At 30.4% G+C, this 20,389-nt stretch overlaps 1 protein-coding gene across 2 annotated transcripts; it reads right to left on the bottom strand.

Moving 5' to 3' along the window:
• Positions 1-4,144: 4,144 nt before the first annotated feature.
• On the bottom strand, positions 4,145-20,304 carry LOC134272331 (uncharacterized). 2 transcript variants are annotated; one of them, XM_062754575.1, is made up of 4 exons: positions 10,706-11,061; positions 10,149-10,316; positions 9,662-9,782; positions 4,145-4,454 (listed from the first exon to the last, which is right to left on the bottom strand). In XM_062754575.1, the coding sequence occupies exons 1-4, from the start codon at positions 10,977-10,979 to the stop codon at positions 4,409-4,411; spliced, it is 609 nt and encodes a 202-aa protein (XP_062610559.1). In that variant the 5' UTR covers positions 10,980-11,061; the 3' UTR covers positions 4,145-4,408. The 2 variants fall into 2 exon arrangements, with proteins under 2 accessions (XP_062610559.1, XP_062610558.1); XM_062754574.1 differs by lacking the exons at positions 10,149-10,316; positions 10,706-11,061 and adding exons at positions 18,059-18,220; positions 19,954-20,304 and having other exon boundaries at positions 4,157-4,454.
• Positions 20,305-20,389: the final 85 nt, after the last annotated feature.

The raw sequence follows: 20,389 nt of genomic DNA, 5'->3' as shown, positions 1-20,389 counted from the left end.
AACCATCTCTTAAAAGATGATTAAGCTACTGTGTAAAATGTAGGAGGAGTTCAGGGAAGAAAAGTGTGACAGACGGACGGACGGACGGATGGACGGACATGAGTAACAACAATATACCTGAACTTTCTTTAGAAAGTGCGGGTATAAAAAGTTGAAAAATAATACTATCAAAATGATTAAATTTTGTCAGTATATGATCAATATATGTAGAATTATTTATATTGAATGCAATTATTTTGGTATGAAGAGCTGTTGTAACATGTCCCTTATTTTCTTTCAACGTTAATATTTGTTTTTCGGGAAAATGCATATGAATAAAAAAAATACTGTTGCCACTCATTTTGTCAAGTTTTTATGAATGGCACAATAGGTTAAGAAAGTAATCAGTCATCGACCTTAAAAATTGATAAACAATACAAATATGTGGAAAAAAGAAGTAAAATCACGGACCCCTGAAATTCCAGAGGTAATCAGATGACGAGGAGAAAAATGCATCTTCTTTGTGTAGTTATAATTAATGCCATGGATGTTACATAAAGGCAGGGGTTTTTCAACGGGTTGATAATTCCAGGTAAGGGAGAGAGGGGCTTATTTTGTACAGTGTGAATGCCTTGAGAGCTAGTAGTTTATTGTGACCGTTTGTCTCCTAATTCCTATATATGTAGGAAGTAATTTAAATGAACTTGGACACAAATTAGGAATTAATAATTTCTGTATATTATCACGAATTATATATTTTACATGTAATAGCATTTCACACAAAAATTAATGAAAAATCTTATTTCATTTTAAAGTTATTAAAATTTCATTTTTTCCGGGTTTGATTGACACATCCTTGCACTTTCACAAATTTTAACTTATTCTTAATTTTTCCAACAAGTGGCGATCTTGTTGTGTATTAATGAGAAATATTAAAACATTTTTTTCCAGAAAAATAATTCTATTTAGAATAAAAATCATAGAAAGCAAAACCCCTTCACAAGTATCGTCATTCCGAGCGAAGTGTTTTGTATAGAGTTTAGCAAATCGATCACAATCGTGTTATGTACACATTTGTTGTAAACTGGACACGAACTCTGTTATTGTTGATGTTTACGATTCACCGGGTGCGTTCAATCACCAAAGTCTGCTCACCACAACTGCACGGATTGACAATATATTTTTGGTTTTTTTTGTTTTTTTTTTTTTTTTTTTTTTTTTTTTTTTTTTTTTGCTTTCGAACATGTCTACTCTAAATTTTCTGGATTAAAGTATCAATATTTTTCATTTATACGCAACAAGATTGCCACTTTTCCTATGTAGTAAGAGTTAAATTAAAATTTGTGAAAGTGCAAGGATGTGTCAATCAAACCCGTCAAAAAAAGTTTTGATAACTTTTAAATGAAATAAGATTTTTAATTAATTTTTGTGTAATTTTTTTGTTTAAAATATATAAGTCGTCATATTATAGGGAAAATATTAACTTCAAATAAGTGTCCAAGTACCTTTAATGCACATTGAAATAACCAAAAAAGAAACTACCTGTAATAGGGATTTTTAGACAATTTAAAATTAGAAGTTAAAAGTTGTAATTTCAGTATAACCCCAAGAATTTACATGTATATTGATTTCAATGATTTGCGTTTGAATGATTGTGAGAGGCCCCCACCGTTTAAAAGGAAAATTAATTCAAATACAAGTATATAAAAAAAAATTCATGAAGATAGTTTTACATGTAAATGTACATTAATTCTCTTTCTGTGTTTAATGAATGCAAAATGCATGTACACCAGAAACAACCAAATCAGACTTTATTCATTCTTCCTCAGGATTATCCTAATCTAAATAAGGCTTTGTTACCATAATTTATCTGAATAACAGTGATACTATTTCTGATACATGTACTATTACAGTTCCTCTAAACCACTTGCAGTAAATGGCACAGGATCAAAAATTAGTTTGAAGGTCACAATAAGTGTCAAACAAGGTTAACAGGGTACACACAGGGACTAGGAAGTAAATGTCATTCAAGTTCTAGCATACATGTACAATGATGGACCTTCATGCAACTTGATTGACACAGATCATGTGTTTTCCAAGGCTGTGTTTTAAGTAGTTTAAGAAATTTATAATATGCAACATTTTCTCTTTCCATGAAAAATATCTTTTCATTAAGATTTCATTAGGTTCTGATGCTGAGGTTGTTTATCTTTTACCAACACATTAAGGTGTTTAAGCTTCCTTTTTTAGAGTCTGCTCTGATCATATGACGGTAATTCTGTATCTTAGTTTCTGCACCCGTTTAATATTCATGAAATATAGAGGAAACGAACAGCATACAAGATCTTAGTTTTAAACAACTCAAATCAGAAAAAGGGCAAACACCGACCTCTTTGATTTTAAAGGTTGGATTAGGTGTCAAATGGAGATACAAGTATTCCCTGCTTACCGGGCACACTCGCCAAATATCCCTAGCTCTTATAAAAGGGATTTTTAAAAAGAAATATCCGCAGGCAATTCCGTGTGTAAATAGAGGTCATATAATTAGTATGAAAAACATCAGTCAACATTGGACTTAACGATTGATTGTATTTGCTGAAAAATGTCATTCTATCGAACACATAACTTGCAAAATGAAGGCTTTGAAGGAGGTCGTTGGTAGTTTTGTGTTATACATATTTTACGCCTTTCCAGAAATAGCAATTATATTATGCGCATGCTCATGCAACTTGAATAAGCTGAGAGACATGAAACCTGTAATTGTGCAGGTGATAGGGTGATATGCAGCATATTAAGTAGAAAATTCCACTAATTGAAAAAAGTTCGATACATTTCGCATATCTATTAAAGCAATAATACGAACTGTACGTATAAACTGAATCCAACTCATACATTTAGTTATTTATTGAATTATATAAGTACATGTATATACAAATATTAATGAGACAGTAAAATACAGTGTCACATGTTTATTTCGGAGGTCCACCTCCAGAAAAAAATAGTCCAATTAATAGAATCATCCGGATACATGATTCACTTTAAAATAGCAATAACAAATACGTTTGGTTAGATACATTCGGTACAAAATTTCATTTGTGTAATATTACCGGTATTTACAAATAAAATACATTACAACACAATGATTACTTATAATCTAAAAATGCGTGACGTTGAACTTTATGCAGGGTTAAGAATATATATTTTTCTATCCTAAAAGTCGTAGAACTAATGCTGTAGTGAAAAAAAAATGCATACCTTGAACACTCTTACTCAGAGCCATTTTTTTCGTGAAAATACGAAAGTTGTTAGAAAAGTTCGCGGACACAATGAATTACAGAAAATCTGTTGTGTACTGTGAAGTATGACCTATGTCTGAATTTATTCCTACATTTTGATTATTAGTATGTCAAAAATCAGGTCTATTTACTAAAATCTTGAAAATTTACAACGATTTTTACTATGAGGTAATGGGATTTACGGAGCAATCACTTGACGTAAGGCGACGTGACAACCAGATTTCAACCCATTAAACTTTGTCGCCGTTCTATAAATCTCCCATTTCTTCAGATTTTTCTTGTCTTTTTTTTTTCTTTAAAATTGAACATCTATATCAAGATATGCTACTTTTTAACTATAATGTCTTCTTTACTTATTCAGATTGTACTGATTCGGATATTATTGAGATCTTCAAAAAAAGTAATTAATCGATCAGGTATGGAAACTATGCAAAACCGTATAGACACAACGACAATGCGATAAGGGGGTATTGGAGTATCCATGGAGTTAATCATTCAAAATGTTACTCCTTCCATTCATATAAAGCTTCAACCTTTAGAAAAATGTCCTTTGTATGTGTAGGAATTCCCGGCAGCATCTTGAACATTTCAATCTCTTTTTAGACATTTTACTGTCTGCACACATAATTTTACGTAGTGCAGTGCTCAATGACGCTCAGTGACGTTCCGATTTTTGGCTGTGTTTTTACGAGTTGATCATTTTTAAATGGCTATAAAACAGTCAATACCATCCAACTTAATTCAAAATTTCTCCCAGTGACGTTTCATGAATACTTTTGCGACAGGAAAAATATTATAAATCTCTTTGCGCTAAAATTGTGCAATTTTTAATTTTTATAAAGAGTCTTCGTGATGTAAATTTGCCAAAATGTAACATGCTCCGTCAAGCAAGTTTAATCAAAATTAAAAAGCTGTATATTTTTCAATGATCACTTGAGAGCACCAATTTTTTTTATATTTATTGGAAAATAGGTTAAGATTTTATCTGGAAAGTTTGACTGGTTTCGTGGAAATAGCGCGCTCACAATAGAACTTGTCCGCGAACTTTCCTAACACCCCTCGTATATAACGAAGTATTGATCGAAGAGTCAATTCCGTAACAAAGGACTCGGAAAAATTTTTATTAAAATTCTTTATCTTCTCAGCAGCTTGCACACTTTAAACTTAAACCGACGATCCCTTTAATGAGAAAAAAAAGAAAAGAATAAAAGATCAATGAAAACGACAAAAATATGTATCATACAATATCGATACAATTACAATAAATGTAATTAAAACATGAAACTTAACCAACAATATATAAAAAAGAAGATTGGTAAAACAAGCGTGCATATTGTCTTTAGCTTTAAATTTATAAAAATTAGATAGCTGTAAGAGTTGATTATATTTATGAACCAAAGCTCTATTTATTGAATTTATGAAATTATTATAAGCACTTTTTTTCTGAGAAAAACGTTCTCCGGAAAAAATAGGCTTTAATTAAAATAATGATAATTATAATTAAATATTAGTACGACTTAAATACTAGAGAAAATCCTGAAGATCATTTGACTTTGAGATTCTTGATTTGGAGACAAACACACTTAGCATTATGCTACACGTTTTTTGGTGAAGTGCAACATTTTGGAAGGAAAACTTTAGCATAATTTTTATTTCATAAATCTTTGAGACATCCCCATTACGAGGGCTATTCAATACGTAATGTCCTCGGTGTTAAGAAAGAAATTAAAAACGCTTTTCAATGATTTAGCCCTAATAATTTCACTTATATTAGATTAAAAGCAATGTCAGGAACATTTTTGTCGAATTTCTGATTGTTTTAAGAACACAACTTTTAGTATGGCCCTTCGTATACGGGAATATGGAAGATTCTGTGATTTCCTTGACTTGTTTCTTCTTTCTGAATTTTTTTTTCAAGTTTGGAAGATGAAACAAGTCAAAGGTTGAAAGATCTGGCGAATATTGTTGGTGTGACAAAACATAAACTCTCTCTTTATCCCCAAAACTACTTTTCTCTTTATGGAGTGTTGGTTTGGATTCCTGATTTATTGTAGTGGATTCCTGATCCTCCTCATAAACATTTCATTTTTTTTTTTTTGCAAAAATTTGCTTTCTATACTGCTCCAGAAATTTTACTACTTCCCCGAATAAGAAATAGAACAACTAGTTTCTAATATTTAAGAAAATGGCACATAAAAATGTTTTCGTGCTTTTGCAATTCTTTGCTCTACTCAGACCTTGGCTGTATCATCAAGTCAATCAAACATCAGTAATAATTGTTATATTTTGGCAAACAGTAAACTGTTTGTTGTAAGTCTTTGTCGCCAACGTCAGTACCTATTTTTGATGCCCATTATATCAATTTTGTTAATTGAAATCCGCATGCTCATGTGTCTATAAAACAGACATTGGTTGCTCTTGATTACACATATTTCAGTGAATACTCTTGTTTACTAATTCTTTACCCTTCATTTTTAATGCAGTGTCTCCAAAAGCCCTTGTTTTCAAGCTTAATTCTCACAATGAAACTATGTTATGAAAAGTGGTCACAGAAACTGTAATCAATTCAATAAAGATACAATTTAATTATGAGAGAAAATCAAGCATTTAAATGTCATATAAGTTCTATATTGTATGTCAAACAGTTCGGGACATTATTTATTGAACAGCCTTCGTATTTCATGGTCTCAGCATTGAAAGGTCGATATTATCAAAAAAGTTCTTTTAAAATAATAAATAGCTTACATGTATATTGGTCTTTTAATGCTGAATGTATAGTTAAAAAGTATGGTGTTTGGATAGGGTCATTTGCAAAAGCTCAACAGAGTGTTGTTTGAAAGCATGTTTAAACAACCAATAGAAATGTGTTGTGAGTAAGCGTGATTGCATTTTTCTGAAGGTGTTGTTAAGCTTTTGCGAATGGCCCTATCCGAACACCATAACAAAAGGATATCTTAAAGAACTATGATACAAAGTTTTGAACTGGCAATCCTCCTTAGATCATGTTTGTGGTAGGACTGTTCTTTAAAATGACTTAAGTTTTTTTCCTTCCATGCAAATAATATCAATCTTTGAATTTTTCAAATTGTAGAGATTTTATTTAAAGTATATCTTGATATTAGATGAAATTTTAAAGATATAAATATATTTATAATTGAGATTTTATTTATCATCTTGTGTTTTGTTGCATGTAGGCAATTCTCAGCCTGCATTATTCATACATTTCCTTTAATTGTATATAATTTTATACGTATATCTATTATCAAATGCATGTTTTCCGTTCAATTACATTTATCTCATGTATGATGCTTTTAAGATCAAATTGCGTTGGGTATTAAGAATTCATTTGAATTAAGTTTAAACCTCATTATTATTTAGGAAAATGGGATTATATATGGGCGTTTTGTCAATGAAGCATATGAAGTTAGCGAATAGTATTCTATTTCAAAGTCCATAAACAATACAAAATAGGAGCAAAGCAAACACAGACCTCCGAAACATCAGAGGTGGGATCAGGTGTGAGCATCCCCTGCTGACCGTTCACACCTGCCGTGTGCTCCTTGTCATGATCAGGAAATAACGGAAAAACGGTCAATTCATTGTAAAAATAATGGACTAACAATTAGTATGAAAAAACGTCAGTCAGCAGTTGACTCAATGATAAATTGTATTTGCTGAAAAGGTCTCGACAATAGAACTTACGATGTTCTTGTTTCATCAACTTATTGTCAATAATTTACCTCGTTTTAGAAATTGTTCATACGTAGAGCATGTTAATGCGTATCGAATCAACTGATATATATATACTCCATACGCAGGTGATGACGGTATATTGCCGCATAAGTATAAGGGAAGTTGACGATAGAAAAGTTAAAGTCATCACCTTTATCATGAAGCTTGGTTGTTAGATTTCCATTATCGTCTTTTTCAAGTAAAATATCTAAGTATGATGCAGATGTGTCAGACTCTGTGGTATCTTTTATCTCAATCTCACCAGGATATATAGTATCGACGTAGGAATGGAAATTACCATTGTTAATTGACAATATGTCGTCGATTTATCTAAATGTTGAGTTGAAGGCCACAGCAAGTGTTTTCTTCTTTTCACGCATAAGATTTTGCACAAATTCTGCTTCATATGAATATAGAAATAGGTATGCTAATAAGGGAGTGCAATTGGTACCCAAGAGAATTCCATAGAGTGTTGAAATACCTGGTCTCCAAAAACAACATAGACATTGTCAATCAGAAACTCAGCTCTTTGATGTCAACTTCAGAGTACTTGTGTGTGCAATCAGAATGTGTTTTAACAAAATAATTTTGCAAATGACCAATGACAAGGTAAGTAAATTTACGAGTTCCATTTTTATTGAAAAAGCAGCTGTCCTTGATATCAAAAAGCCTGGACTTTATTTTATAGTGGGGAATGGTTGTGAATAAAGTTGAAAAGTGGTAAGTTTTTAAGCTGTCGATTTTGGTAAAATCTTGTGATTTTAAATTGTCCAAAAGTTCTTTGGGATTTTTGAGTATCCACATCTGATTCACAACACTTCTTGAATATATTGTTGCACTGTACTCTTGAAGTTTTTCCTTCGCTACAGTCAATATCTATGTGAGGAGTAATAAAAAGAGGCTTGGTTGAATATCTACTGGAACCCGCAATGTATATTTGTTTCTAAGGATTTTTATGAATTTTCGGCACTAAAAATCCAATATATATATATATATATATATATATATATATATATATATATATATATATATATATATATATATATATATATATATATATATATATATATATATATATATATATATATATATATATATATATATATATATATATATATATATATATATATATATATATATATATATATATATATATATATATATATATATATATATATATATAAGGTAGTTCAATTTCATTTTGGCTCTGGGGAATATTAAAAATATTTAAAATATATATATATATATATATATATATATATATATATATATATATATATATATATATATATATATAAGGTAGTTAATTTCATTTTGGCTGACATATGATTTTCAAGAATTCTTTCCTTAAAAAGGGAAGTATGAGTATAAGTAGGATTACCACTTGTAGAATTAAACCCAAGTTCTTCTAAAATGCAATTTATATAATGAACCTTTAAAACAAAGACAAAGTTGTTACCTGCATTTTCGGCAGGGACCAGTTTATACTGATCATGTAATCTATCTAATTCTTTTTTAACTTTTTAACTATTGAACACAGGATATATGGTTTTAATATTGACCTTCGTTCTATTTCTTTGAGACCTTAAGGGGCAATATCCCTCTGCTCCAAATTTCAAGACTTTTTTCTTAAAATCCAGACACTGATTTTCAGCAACAACTAGAGCATTAAATTCAAATGGAAAATAGTTTGAAGTATGAAGCGTTGCTTACTTTTTCAGAAATGAATAATATGTCAAATCATGATGTGAAGAAAATTTGATATGTTAATAGAAAGATTAAATATTTTTTATCTCACAATTAAATTAGAAATATGAGGTATATATAAAAATAATATTTACTATCATACCTATCTAATTCCCATTAGAATACATACTGAAGCGCTGCTTTTTAAATCAGAATAACAAAGTGTTTTCTGTGCATGTAAAATAACACGCATCCATAAACAAGAGTTATCGTTCCATTATCGCCCTTGAAAATATTTTTAATGAAACAAAATAATAATTAAATGTTTATAAACAATACTGCATCTGAAATTTCTGTACAATTAAAAGAATTATATACTTTAAGAGATAGAGATTTCTCAATTTATACTGTTTAAAGGAACTGAGCATAACTGTTTTAAGTAAACTATCATGAATAATTAATAAATATACTAGCAATAGAAACTAGAAATCAACATTTGTACAATAGAATAGGTTTGACTGAGTTGACTTTAAAATGGTCCTTATGATTGAAATTTGTAAACTCTGACATGACAATTCACTGAATTTCATGACAAAATGTCTGAAGAAAGTTATCTCTCTTATCAGAGGGTTATTCCACCTTAACATGGATTTGATACATTTAATCCATTCTGACAAGGAGTCAACGTCTTCTTTTTCATATCTGGCTCATCGTCTGGCGTAATTTTCAACAGAATCCATGATATTTATGAAATTACGACGTCATTTGAAGAATCGGGGTTTACTATATTTAGGTCATTTTAAAATAAGTGATCTTAGGTCCTCATTATTAACTATATTTACCTGTAATAACGTGTCCAGCAGGACTATAATTACAGGGCGAAGAAGAACATGAACACGATAAAGGATTATGCATCAATGCTAAACTTAACTTCCATTTTGTTTTATTTTTTCTACGAGAATACTCACTCCTGAGCGTTCTGATGATAGCTACTAACACCGGAAATGACATAGCTCTCGGGGGCGTAGGTAAATTCCTGGTCAAAATTGTTCACGTAATCTGACCACAGGCACTCGCCAAAATAATGTTCTAAAGCAGAAAAGCAACAAATATAACAGACATAAGTGAAATTACATTGCATTGTATATTCAGAATTAATTTCTACTTTTCACTTCTGGGTTTTTCTTTTGACTGATAGACAGGTCCAATAAATTTTACTTAAAAGAAGTTTTAATAATGCGTCTTTTTTTCTCATTTACTGCTTTGAAATATATTTTCTTTGTAAAATATCTTAATATGATGATAATTTGATTGGTTATTTTTGAAAAAAAAAATGTAAGCATATGCTTCTTTGTAATTCAAAACTCATTTACTCAAGCAATAGACCACTGAATAGTGGATGCTATTCCTCGATTTTATCAAGCAATATATAAAAATTGATATTTTCCTGTTTACCTGTCTTTTTCTGTTTAATTATTGATAATTCGTCTTTCAGCTGCGTTAACGATAGGTGTAATTCCTTGTTTTTCTCTTGCAGGAGCGGAAACTCTTCATCATGTTTATTGACTTTCTGCTTAAGAAAAACTAACTGTTCGTCCCGTACCCTTGCTTCTCGATGGAGATCTATTAAATTGTCAGCAGATTTATGGATGATCAAGTGATAAATCCAAATTAAATCCATAAAGTTAATCATTTCAATATTGAACTGACTAACGTTGAACAAGTTTGGCACATATATCGTATATAGGAATTATGCTTGAGTAAAGAAAAATTCCAGTTTTTCACTGACTCAATTTTTGACCGATAGATAAATCCAATCAATTTATTATTTACTTTAAAATACAAAATCTGTATACTCAATTTTAAAAATCGTTGTGTTTTTTTCAGTGTAAGTATTTGCACCATCCTGATCAACAATTCATTTACCATCCAATATTCCTTTTATATGACAGATGTTATTTCTCGAGTTTATAAAGGCAATATTATTTAAAAAATTAAGTGTTTCCGCTTACCTGTGTTGTTCTGTTTGATGAGTGACAATTCTTTGTTCAGTTGCCTTAGCAATTGTTTAAATTCCTTGTTTTCCTCTTCTACAAGTGAAAAATCTTTATCGTATTTGTTGACCTTTTGCTTAAGAAACGCTAACTGTTCGTCACGAATCCTTGCTTCTCGTAGGAAATCCTTTAACGTTGCATCGAAAACGAAAATAGATCCAACGATGATTGCAACAATTACACCTGTTATACATTGCTTAAAAATTGTCATTCCTATATTTTTTTCACTCATGTCAAGTATAAATTTCGGGTATTTTAGGGTCTATGGTTGTATTATTTTCTTTATCTTGCAAAGTACACACGTCAGTTAATTGAAATCACAGACAATAAAAAGTATGAAAGGCTGGTCAGGTTAATAACGATTAAAATATGACAAGTAAACAAAGTTAAATATTATCTTTTTGTTTAGCACAAACATTAGAATTTTAATTCATCATGTCAACATCCAAGTCATTCTAATGGTATTCGATATAAGCTTGTGGTTATACCATAAGTGTCTGTTAGCTAATATCTACAAGTAACTGTACTAGCCAATACTAGTACCGGGATTCCATACCTGTTCCTGTATATAAAGACAGAATGTCAGAGCAATATTCTCCGAATTCTCGAATTGTTCAACTTAGACTCAACTAATTAAATAGGATCTACATTCATGTAAATGGTGATTTTTCCAGATTGTATTTGAATGAAAAAATACGAAAAGAAAGCGAAAAAAATTTACTGTATGGAAGTCCGTAATCGTTAAACTTTAATTATTCCTATGCTTTACGAGGTTCGCTCCTCAGCTTTGCAGCAGATATTTATCTTGACCTCTATTTAAAAAATTCTACGTATTAATGTTTTAGTTCATTCAATAAATTTGGATTCTATAAATGTATAATGCTAATTAAACTATATTCAATTAAAACCCAAAGATTAAATTTCATACCAAAAAAAAAAAATAATGAGGAATAATATTTTGTGGTGGAAGTTTTTCTTTAGAGGAAAAAGATCAATTCTTTTTAAAATTCCTTTTTTTTAACATGCAGCATGCATGTTGTGTTGTGAAATGTTCAATGCTAGTCCAAATTTTTTTATTAAAAAATTAACTTTCATGAATTAATTCTATCAACATTTTTGGCAAATATTATAAAAAATGTCGTGATATTTTTTGAAAAAAAAATAGCACAATTTAAGCTTCAAATTAGAACTATTGTAGTATCTAACAATTGACATCACATACCCCCATTTTTTAAATTCTTTTTCTGAATATTTGATAATTTTAACCACTCTATGTAAATTCCTCAAATTGACATTACGTACTTTCAATGAATTTTATTGTTTTTAAAATTTTAAACTCAAGAAAAAAGACAATGTTTGAGTGCAGAATGGTTAAACAATTGACTATGCGAAGTAATGTGTCACTTTTTGTTATAACAATTTTTAATGTGACTATTTAAGATTAAAAAAAAAGGCTCTTTGACCCAATAAATAATTTCGATAAAATATTTAATTGAAAATTTCGAAAAATTGATATACTTATTTGGCATCATTGTAGTGCAAAAAGGTATTTTTAATTGCTCCATTATGCTTTAAGAAGCACACTCACCCCCATTTTTTGTTTTGATTTTTTATAAAGCTATATTTTGTAGATATTCAAAATATCTTTCACAAAAAAATTCTCAATACTTTTGATAACAAGAACCAACCTTCTATTGTTTTGATCGCCAAAATCGCTAAAACATAACATTTACCACAGTGAATATCCATGACTGCACCTGTGCCTCATTAACGACATTAATTGTCGATTATACACACTTTGTTCTACATCTATAACTGTACTTAGGCTTGACTGACAACATCCAGGAGTAAACTTGTCATGTATACACAAGGGACAACATCCATAATGCAGCTGTGTCTGAGTTAAAACCCCAGTCACATTTCAAAAAACGACCAACGTCCGACGGGTTTTGAAGGAAAAATAGGATTCTTCGGGTGACAGTCGTCAGTTCATCGGCCGTTGTCTGGCACGATTTTGAACTCTTCTTTTGTCAGCCGACCAATTTTTTGTCTATCGGTCCAAGTTATAATTTTTAATGCGTCGATGGCCTATTCCTTCAATTGAAGTTATCCGTCGACCAACTTTCGATCATCGTCTGACCATCGGTGGTCAGTTTATTAAGTCGGTCGTCCGTCGTTGGACAATAAGAGTGTTTAAAATTTCGGCCGACGCTAAAAATCAAACTGTAGCTCAGAGCTCGATGATCGGACGACGATTGGCCGACTTGTGAATATTTTACCTAGTAAGGATACATAACACAAGTAAAATTTTGATGCACGGATTGATATATATTTTTTGAACGGAAATAACATGAATACCGTAATTAACCCGTAAGATATAAAGAAATCTTAAGTATTCTTTGCTGCTTAGATATGCACCATTTGTCGTTTCTATGCAATTCCATACTAAATTTTGCAAACATTTTCAACATTGAGTCACAATTCTATAAGATCCTGCCACTTTGCCCTGCAAACACGTCACCTATCTGAATATAGATCTATGAAAAAATATTGCTGAATTCCAAAGGAAAAAGGTTTTTTGTGTTATTTATCCAAGTCATCGGTGTCACTAGGAATCAATGTGACTGTTCAGTGTCGCCCGATACTGTATCGGTCGGTCATGTTCTTTCAGCCGACAAGACCAGAAAAATTTAGCCGCCCGACCATCGGCTTAAATGTGACCTAGGCATTAGGTATAAACATGCATTTTACATAAACCTGTTTAGTATTTACAAGATATTCAATACCAATGACTATGTAAATATACATTCGCCTGATCAACGGCATCCGTGACTGTACATGTTCCTATCCTTTATACACAGGTTATAATTCAACATCAGATTCTATGACTGTACCTATGCCTGATCAACAACATCCAGAACTTTACTTTTATTACACAAGTTATTCTTAATATATGACTGCATGTACTTGTGCCTGAAGAACAACATTTTTGACTGTACAATATGTACATGTACTTTTCTTGACAACTGTAGATATTTTAATTATGTACCTGTTCCTAAATTATTTTCTCAGATTTATATCTGAAAGTGTTATACATGTGTTTAGATTGAAAGCAAATATTAATGAATACACAATGTGTTTAGTATTTGTATTATCAAAATCGTAAATCTCCGATATCACACAACCGAAATCCACTAGATTAGTTTCGAGTCTCTAGATTTGTCAGGGATGTGCATGTAAGTGATGAGCGGCACTCATGCGTTTTCTTTGAAAATTTATTTCCATTTGCTTCAAATTTGCAATTAAAACACTAAATTGGTTATTTGCTATCTCGTTTTTTACAATAACATTGGACTAAAACAACTTCCTTCAATAAATAAAGATATGAAGTATTTAAGAGTTGCAGTCAAAGGATTAACGTACCTTACCTACTGATAGCTTTTCAAATAATTCTTAATATAAAATTATAGTGTCATACAAGTTCACAGACAAAAATCAGCATGCATTACGATGCTTTATTGAAAGATCATATCAATTCATGAAAATTCTAGGATGATTTAAAAAAAAACATAATTATCTAAAAATTACTACATATACATTCTACAGGTTATTTCAATCAACACTTATATTGAAAGAAGCGTAAAACACCATATATGAACATTTTGACAAAGCACACATTTCCTTCAGTATTAGAAGTCTTCAACTCCTTGGGAAAAGACAGAAAAGTTCAAACTATGTTGCGTATGTCCTGAAAATGGTAGTTTTTAGGGACATTCGTACCTTGAGATCAAGATTCACAAAAAATGTGTAAATACCAGAAAAGCTGTTTTTTTTTTAACTTCCGCGTTTTCTTACACAGTTTTTTAATCAGTCAAAACGACAAAGAATTCCTCAATTCTATGGGGCTTTAGTCATTATTTCGATTTCCTTTTTATTATACCCTCCGCTTGAAAAGCGGGAGGGTATATAGTAATCGTTAATTCCGTCCGTCCGTCTGTCCGTCCGTCCGTCTGTTACGCTTTGGGGTACCCATCTCTTATCCGCAACTCCTCTTATACCACTGAATGAAATTTGATGAAACTTTCACAAAATCTTTATTACATATTGCCATTGTGCACCTCCTATTTTACTTTTTGATCCGACACATATTTTGGGTTTCCCATAGCAAAACATGGACACTGCCATTTATACACATATGGGAGGCGGGGGGTATCATTTAGTGAGCCCATTGCTCACAGTACCTCTAGTTTCAAATGACTGGAGTTAGTCTTAAATTGCATTCCAGCTGAAATTTACCAGTTTTAAATAATTTCTACTAATTTATAAATTTAACATAAATTTTAAAAAGAAATAAATACAGTTTTGAATCTGTATAGTATTAAATAATTGTAAAATTCTTGATATTTAAAGAAAAAAAAAATTGCAAATAGTTATATTCCAGGGCACGGCATATATTAAACAGGGGATGCGTCATACATATGAAATATTATCAAATGTATCACCTTCTTTATTTTCATACAATATTTTTACTTCTATTTGATAAAATTTTATACAGATATTATAATATTTAAGACTTTTTTTACCGCAAATTTTATCCTCATATGATAAAGGTTGTATTCACAACTAATCTACAGATAAAAAAAATATGATCTGGAATTACATATCTAACATATCATATAGTTAAAGAGAAATCCTCAGGCAATTCTGTGTGTAAATGACGGTAAAACAATAAGTGTGAAAAAACATCGGTAAACATTTGACCAAACGATTGATTGTACAAATGTATTTGTTAAAAAAGTTATTCTATCGAACACAGAACTTGCGTAATAATGTTAACGTCTTTGAACAAAGCCGTTCATACTACATATGTAGTAGTCTTGTGTTATCAATATTTTACCTCTTTTCAGAAATTGTAATTATAGCATCTAGATAAACGATTCACTTTAAAAAGCAATAACAAATACGTTAGGCTAGATGCATTCTAACCTTAAAAACAATAAAGAAAAAAAACACAAAATCTCATTTATGTAATAACATAATTTTCAAATGAAATACATTACTACACATACATAACATTGAACTTTATCTATAGGATAGGAATATATATATTTCTATCCTAAACGTCTTATGACTATAATGCTGCAATGAAAAAAATGCATTCATGGAACACTCTTTTACTCAGAACCAAATTGTTTTGCGTGAAAATATAACAAAGTATTGATCAAAGAGTCACAAAAAAGTTTATCAAAAATTCTTTATCTTCTCAGCAGCTTGCACACTTTAAACTTAAAACGGCGATCCCTTTAATGAGAAAAAAGTAAAAGATCAATGAAAACGAAAAAAAAAAATATGAAAGATACAATAAGATACAATTACAATAAATGTTATTAGAAGCTGTAACCTAACAAACAATATTATATAAGATTATTTTCGTAATTTTCATTGGCGGAAAGGACGTCACGTGATATTCCTCCTTTTGTGATAACGACGCGTAAGCGCGTCGGCGGAAAATGACAAGTTTATCTTAAATTTTAAACAGATAGATGAGCTAGCGCCGTAGCAATTTTAAAACAAAGAAAGGAAGGGCCGTTATCAAGTGATTTATTCTGCTGAATTCTTTAATTTCTATCGAGGCTGGAGTGTGATACAGTTATAATTGTTTTTGTTAAGTGTATTGTATAGACAGTCACACATAGGTAAAGAAACATGGGGGGTTGAAGTTTTTGTGTTGACCTAATGGAGTTTTGGCCCAACGGAAGACGGAACACATTCTTTTTACTCTATATAATTTGGTGAAGATGCCGATTGCTCAAGGCATTGTATGAGATGATTTAAGAATAGAATATCGTGGCAATGTAGCAAAAAAAAATTCAGGTAAGTTGAAAGGAATATAGAAATAACTTAAAGTTTATGTTGTATGAAGAAATCAAGAGAGTTCCGAATGTGAAGTTGTGAAGTAGCTTGGTCCTTTTTGGTCATTTCATCTTTTCAAGAACTATTAGGTTTTTAAAAGCCATGCACATCAGATTTTTTTTGTTTTATAAATAAAGGATTTATTCGTTATTTTAGTGTAGATTCTTGTTTCTTTGAATTTTTCAGATTGGCTGAATTGACCAATTAGAAATAAGTATATATCTTTGGTTTTGCTTAGATGAAAAAAAAAATATATATTTGTTTAAATATAATCAGATAATGACTCGGGCTTCTCCGTCAGAAAAAAGGAAATTTGAAGTATAGCAATTTATATATATTTATATATATGTAGTTATCTTTAAACTGTAAGCTACACAATAAATAAACATAGTTTTGAATGAAATTACGAAATTCTTATCGTACGTTATCTATAGATAGTTTTCACAGTTTTCCCAAATGCACGACCATGAAGCCGAGCATGCGTATTCAACGAATTTGGAATTCTAATGTTTTTTCAGCCTGGTCCCCTTCCATCTCTTCCAAGGCAGGTTTGTTATATTTTTTCTATCTCCTCAACATTGTTAAAATGTTGTCGTGTCGTTCCTCTCTCAGACATATCCTCTCGGGGGCTCACGCAAGATTTTTGACATACCGTATAAAACGTGATATTGAAGAATTGTTTCAATTTAAATTAATAGTTTTGGATTGAAAATAAATATCTATCTCAAAATATACATAACACAGAAATTGAATTGTAATGAATTAAAACATTTTACTATTTCTCGTGTTTAACACTGTGTATACGTGATTCCAACGAAAGAGGTGAATTTTTTTCATTAATATAATTAATCATTCAAAAGAAATTTGATATTTGTCAGAAAAATGCACACTAAATCTGTTTTTTTATTTGATAAAGTTAAACAAAAATAAACATTTTCTAGACGTAACAAAAGACACATTTATGGCGGTCGACGTAGGAAATCTAAAACCCACAAGGAACGTTTCACCAGAAGCATTATTCCCACATTAGGTCTTTAATTGTATATGATTTTAAACGTATATCTATTATCAAAATTACATAAATTTTTCTGTTATATTACATTTATCCCATGTATGATGTTTTAAAGATTATAACGTGTATATTTTGTTTCTGTTTTGTTGTTTTGAAATATACTTTCTCTGTAAAACATTTGAATTTTATGATTATTTGACTGGTTATTTTAAAGTAGATGACTGTATGGTACTTAATTTCAAAATTTATTTTTTTATAGTATATGTAGGCATTTGTCCCATTGTGATTTCCAACTCATTTACCAAAACAATACCCCTCTCAATATTACATGTTGTTCCTCGATTTTATCAATCAATATAAAAATTACATGATATTTTCCCACTTACCTGTCTTTTTAATCAGCGATGATTCGTCCTTCAGTTGCGTTAAGAAAAGGTGTAATTCGTTGTTTTTCTCTTGTAGTAGAGGAAACTTTTCATCATGTTTGTTCATCTTCTGCTTAAGAATAGCTAACTGTTCGTCCCGAATCCTTGCTTCTCCTTTGAGATCTAATAAATTGACAGTACATGTAGATTTATGGCTGGTCAAGTGGTAAATCCAAATAAAACCCCAGAAGTTAATCATGTTAGATTGACCTGAACTCGCGTTGAACAATGTAGGTAGATATACATGTGTATATATGTATTCTGTTTGAGTAAAGAATATTCCAGTTTTTCATTGAGTCAATTTTTAACTGATAGACAGATTCAACCAATATATTATTTACTGTGTATTTCAAAATACAACACATGTATATTCAATTTTAACATTTGTTGATTTTCTTTAACAGTGTAAGTTTTTTTCTTCCTTTCCTGGTCCTCGATTTATTAAATGTACCACCAAATATCCCTTTCTCATGGCAGATGTTATTTCTCGATTTCATTAAAACAATGTTATACCGTATTATTGGAAATTTAAGCGAGACTCAAATTTAGCGATTTGTCCTTAAAAACTGGTATTTATTTTTAGAGAGATGTAATTATAGCGATATTAAAATGCTGACCGAAGCAGGTAAATACTACAAACATAACACAATAAATTTTTAGGGATATTAAATTTTGGCGATCTTGGCACCCCCGCTAATAATGCCAAAATTAAATCCTCGCTAAATATTCTGCCCATACGGTAACAAAAGAAAGTTTGTGCTTTAGTCATGGCAATTCGACAGGGATAGTGGCCCATAAAAAGAATTAAAAATATCATTAATTCAATATTTTTTTTCAAAACCTAGCCATTGGTTGTGTTGTAGTTGAATGCAATATTGGTAAATATTCAGTTGAATATGTTTGTTTTTAGTGAATATGCACCTGAATGAGACCGTACGTGTCAAATGATGCAAAAATCGACTTTTTTATAATCGTTTTTCACAAATTTTCTTGTTTCTGGGTCTTCTCTCCTTCATGAATTTTAAATGCGCTATCAGTGTATTTTTAACCGTAAAATATATTCTAGTTGTTTAAAAAAATGAAGAGATGATCTACAAATACCAAATTCTAAACTTTTTCCCATTTATTCTCTGGCAGAAAATTGACTAAGTCCAACTGTATAGGGCTTTGGCTTGAAATAATGATTTAAACACTAGCTTCGTACATAGTTTCCCTGTAGATACAATAGTTTGTCGCTGGATTCGAGCCACATCGATGCAGTGTTTTAAGTTTGAATACAATGATTTTATTATTATTATTATTAGTATCAGTATTTTGTGATAAGAAATTTTGATTTGATAGTAAAATATTTTTCATTGAATCAAGTTTAAAATTATGTTCTATCAATTGTTTTACTTCGGTTTATTTTTTCAATGTGTTTGTCATTTTGTCATTTATAGTGCTAAGGTTCCCAAGTAGAAATAAACATACATGAACTTGTAACAACAAAGTTACATCTGATTTTTAAAAAAAAATGAATATATATATATTTTTTTTAAAGCAACTTCGATCGTTCTTTTATATTCGATATTTTCAGTGTATTTTAAAATTGAGCACAAAAATAATTTAGTGTCAGACTTCTATTAAATTCTATTATATGTATCCAGCATGAATAAGTTATTTTTCATGACACCTTTTAATTGGAATTTTTTTTTTAACAAAATAAACAAACATGACAGAAATTCATTCCCATGAAATATCTAGGTTGATTTACAAATATATGTAAAAACAATGCTTGGACATTTAAATCTGATGTTGTGTCATTTGATCCTGCAATATATCTAGTGTGTCCACTTTCTGTAACTGTTTTCGCTTACCTGTATTGTTCTGTTGAATAAGTAATAATTCTTTGTTCAGATGTGTTAACAATTGTTGAAATTCCTTGTTTTTCCCTTTCAGAAGCGAAACCTCTTCATCGTATTTGTTGACTTTTTGCTTAAGAAAAGCTAACTGTTCGTCCCGAATCCTTGCTTCTCGTAGGAAATCCCTTAACGTCGCATCGAAAATGAAAATAGATCCAAAGATGAATGCAACAATTACACCTGTTATACACTGCTTAAAAATTATCATTCCAATATTTCTTTCACTCATATCAAGGATAAATTTAGGTTTTTTTTTTTTACTCATACATATAGTGTCTATGGTTGTATTATGTCCTTTATCTTGCAAAGTACACACGGTCACGCCACACAACTACATGTAAGGTATAAACACTGATAAATGCAGCATGTCCACATCCAGATAATTCTAGTG

The sequence above is a fragment of the Saccostrea cucullata genome, unplaced genomic scaffold (genome assembly GCF_032062105.1).
Source record: "Saccostrea cucullata isolate Sc308-1 unplaced genomic scaffold, CSIRO_AGI_Scuc_v1 ctg7968, whole genome shotgun sequence".
Taxonomy (NCBI): Eukaryota; Metazoa; Mollusca; class Bivalvia; order Ostreida; family Ostreidae; genus Saccostrea; species Saccostrea cuccullata.
Note: the sequence above shows the minus strand (reverse complement) of the source record. Positions and strands in the feature narration are given on the sequence as shown.

Coding starts and splice junctions, on each gene's coding strand:
- LOC134272331 (XM_062754574.1), bottom strand. CDS start 20,263: ATGAGTAAAAAAAAAAAACCTAAATTTATCCTTGATATGAGTGAAAGA. Junction 18,221..19,953: donor TATTCAACAGAACAATACAG/GTAAGCGAAAAC, acceptor TCAATTTATTAG/ATCTCAAAGGAGAAGCAAGG. Junction 9,783..18,058: donor ATCGCTGATTAAAAAGACAG/GTAAGTGGGAAA, acceptor TTTCTGCTTTAG/AACATTATTTTGGCGAGTGC.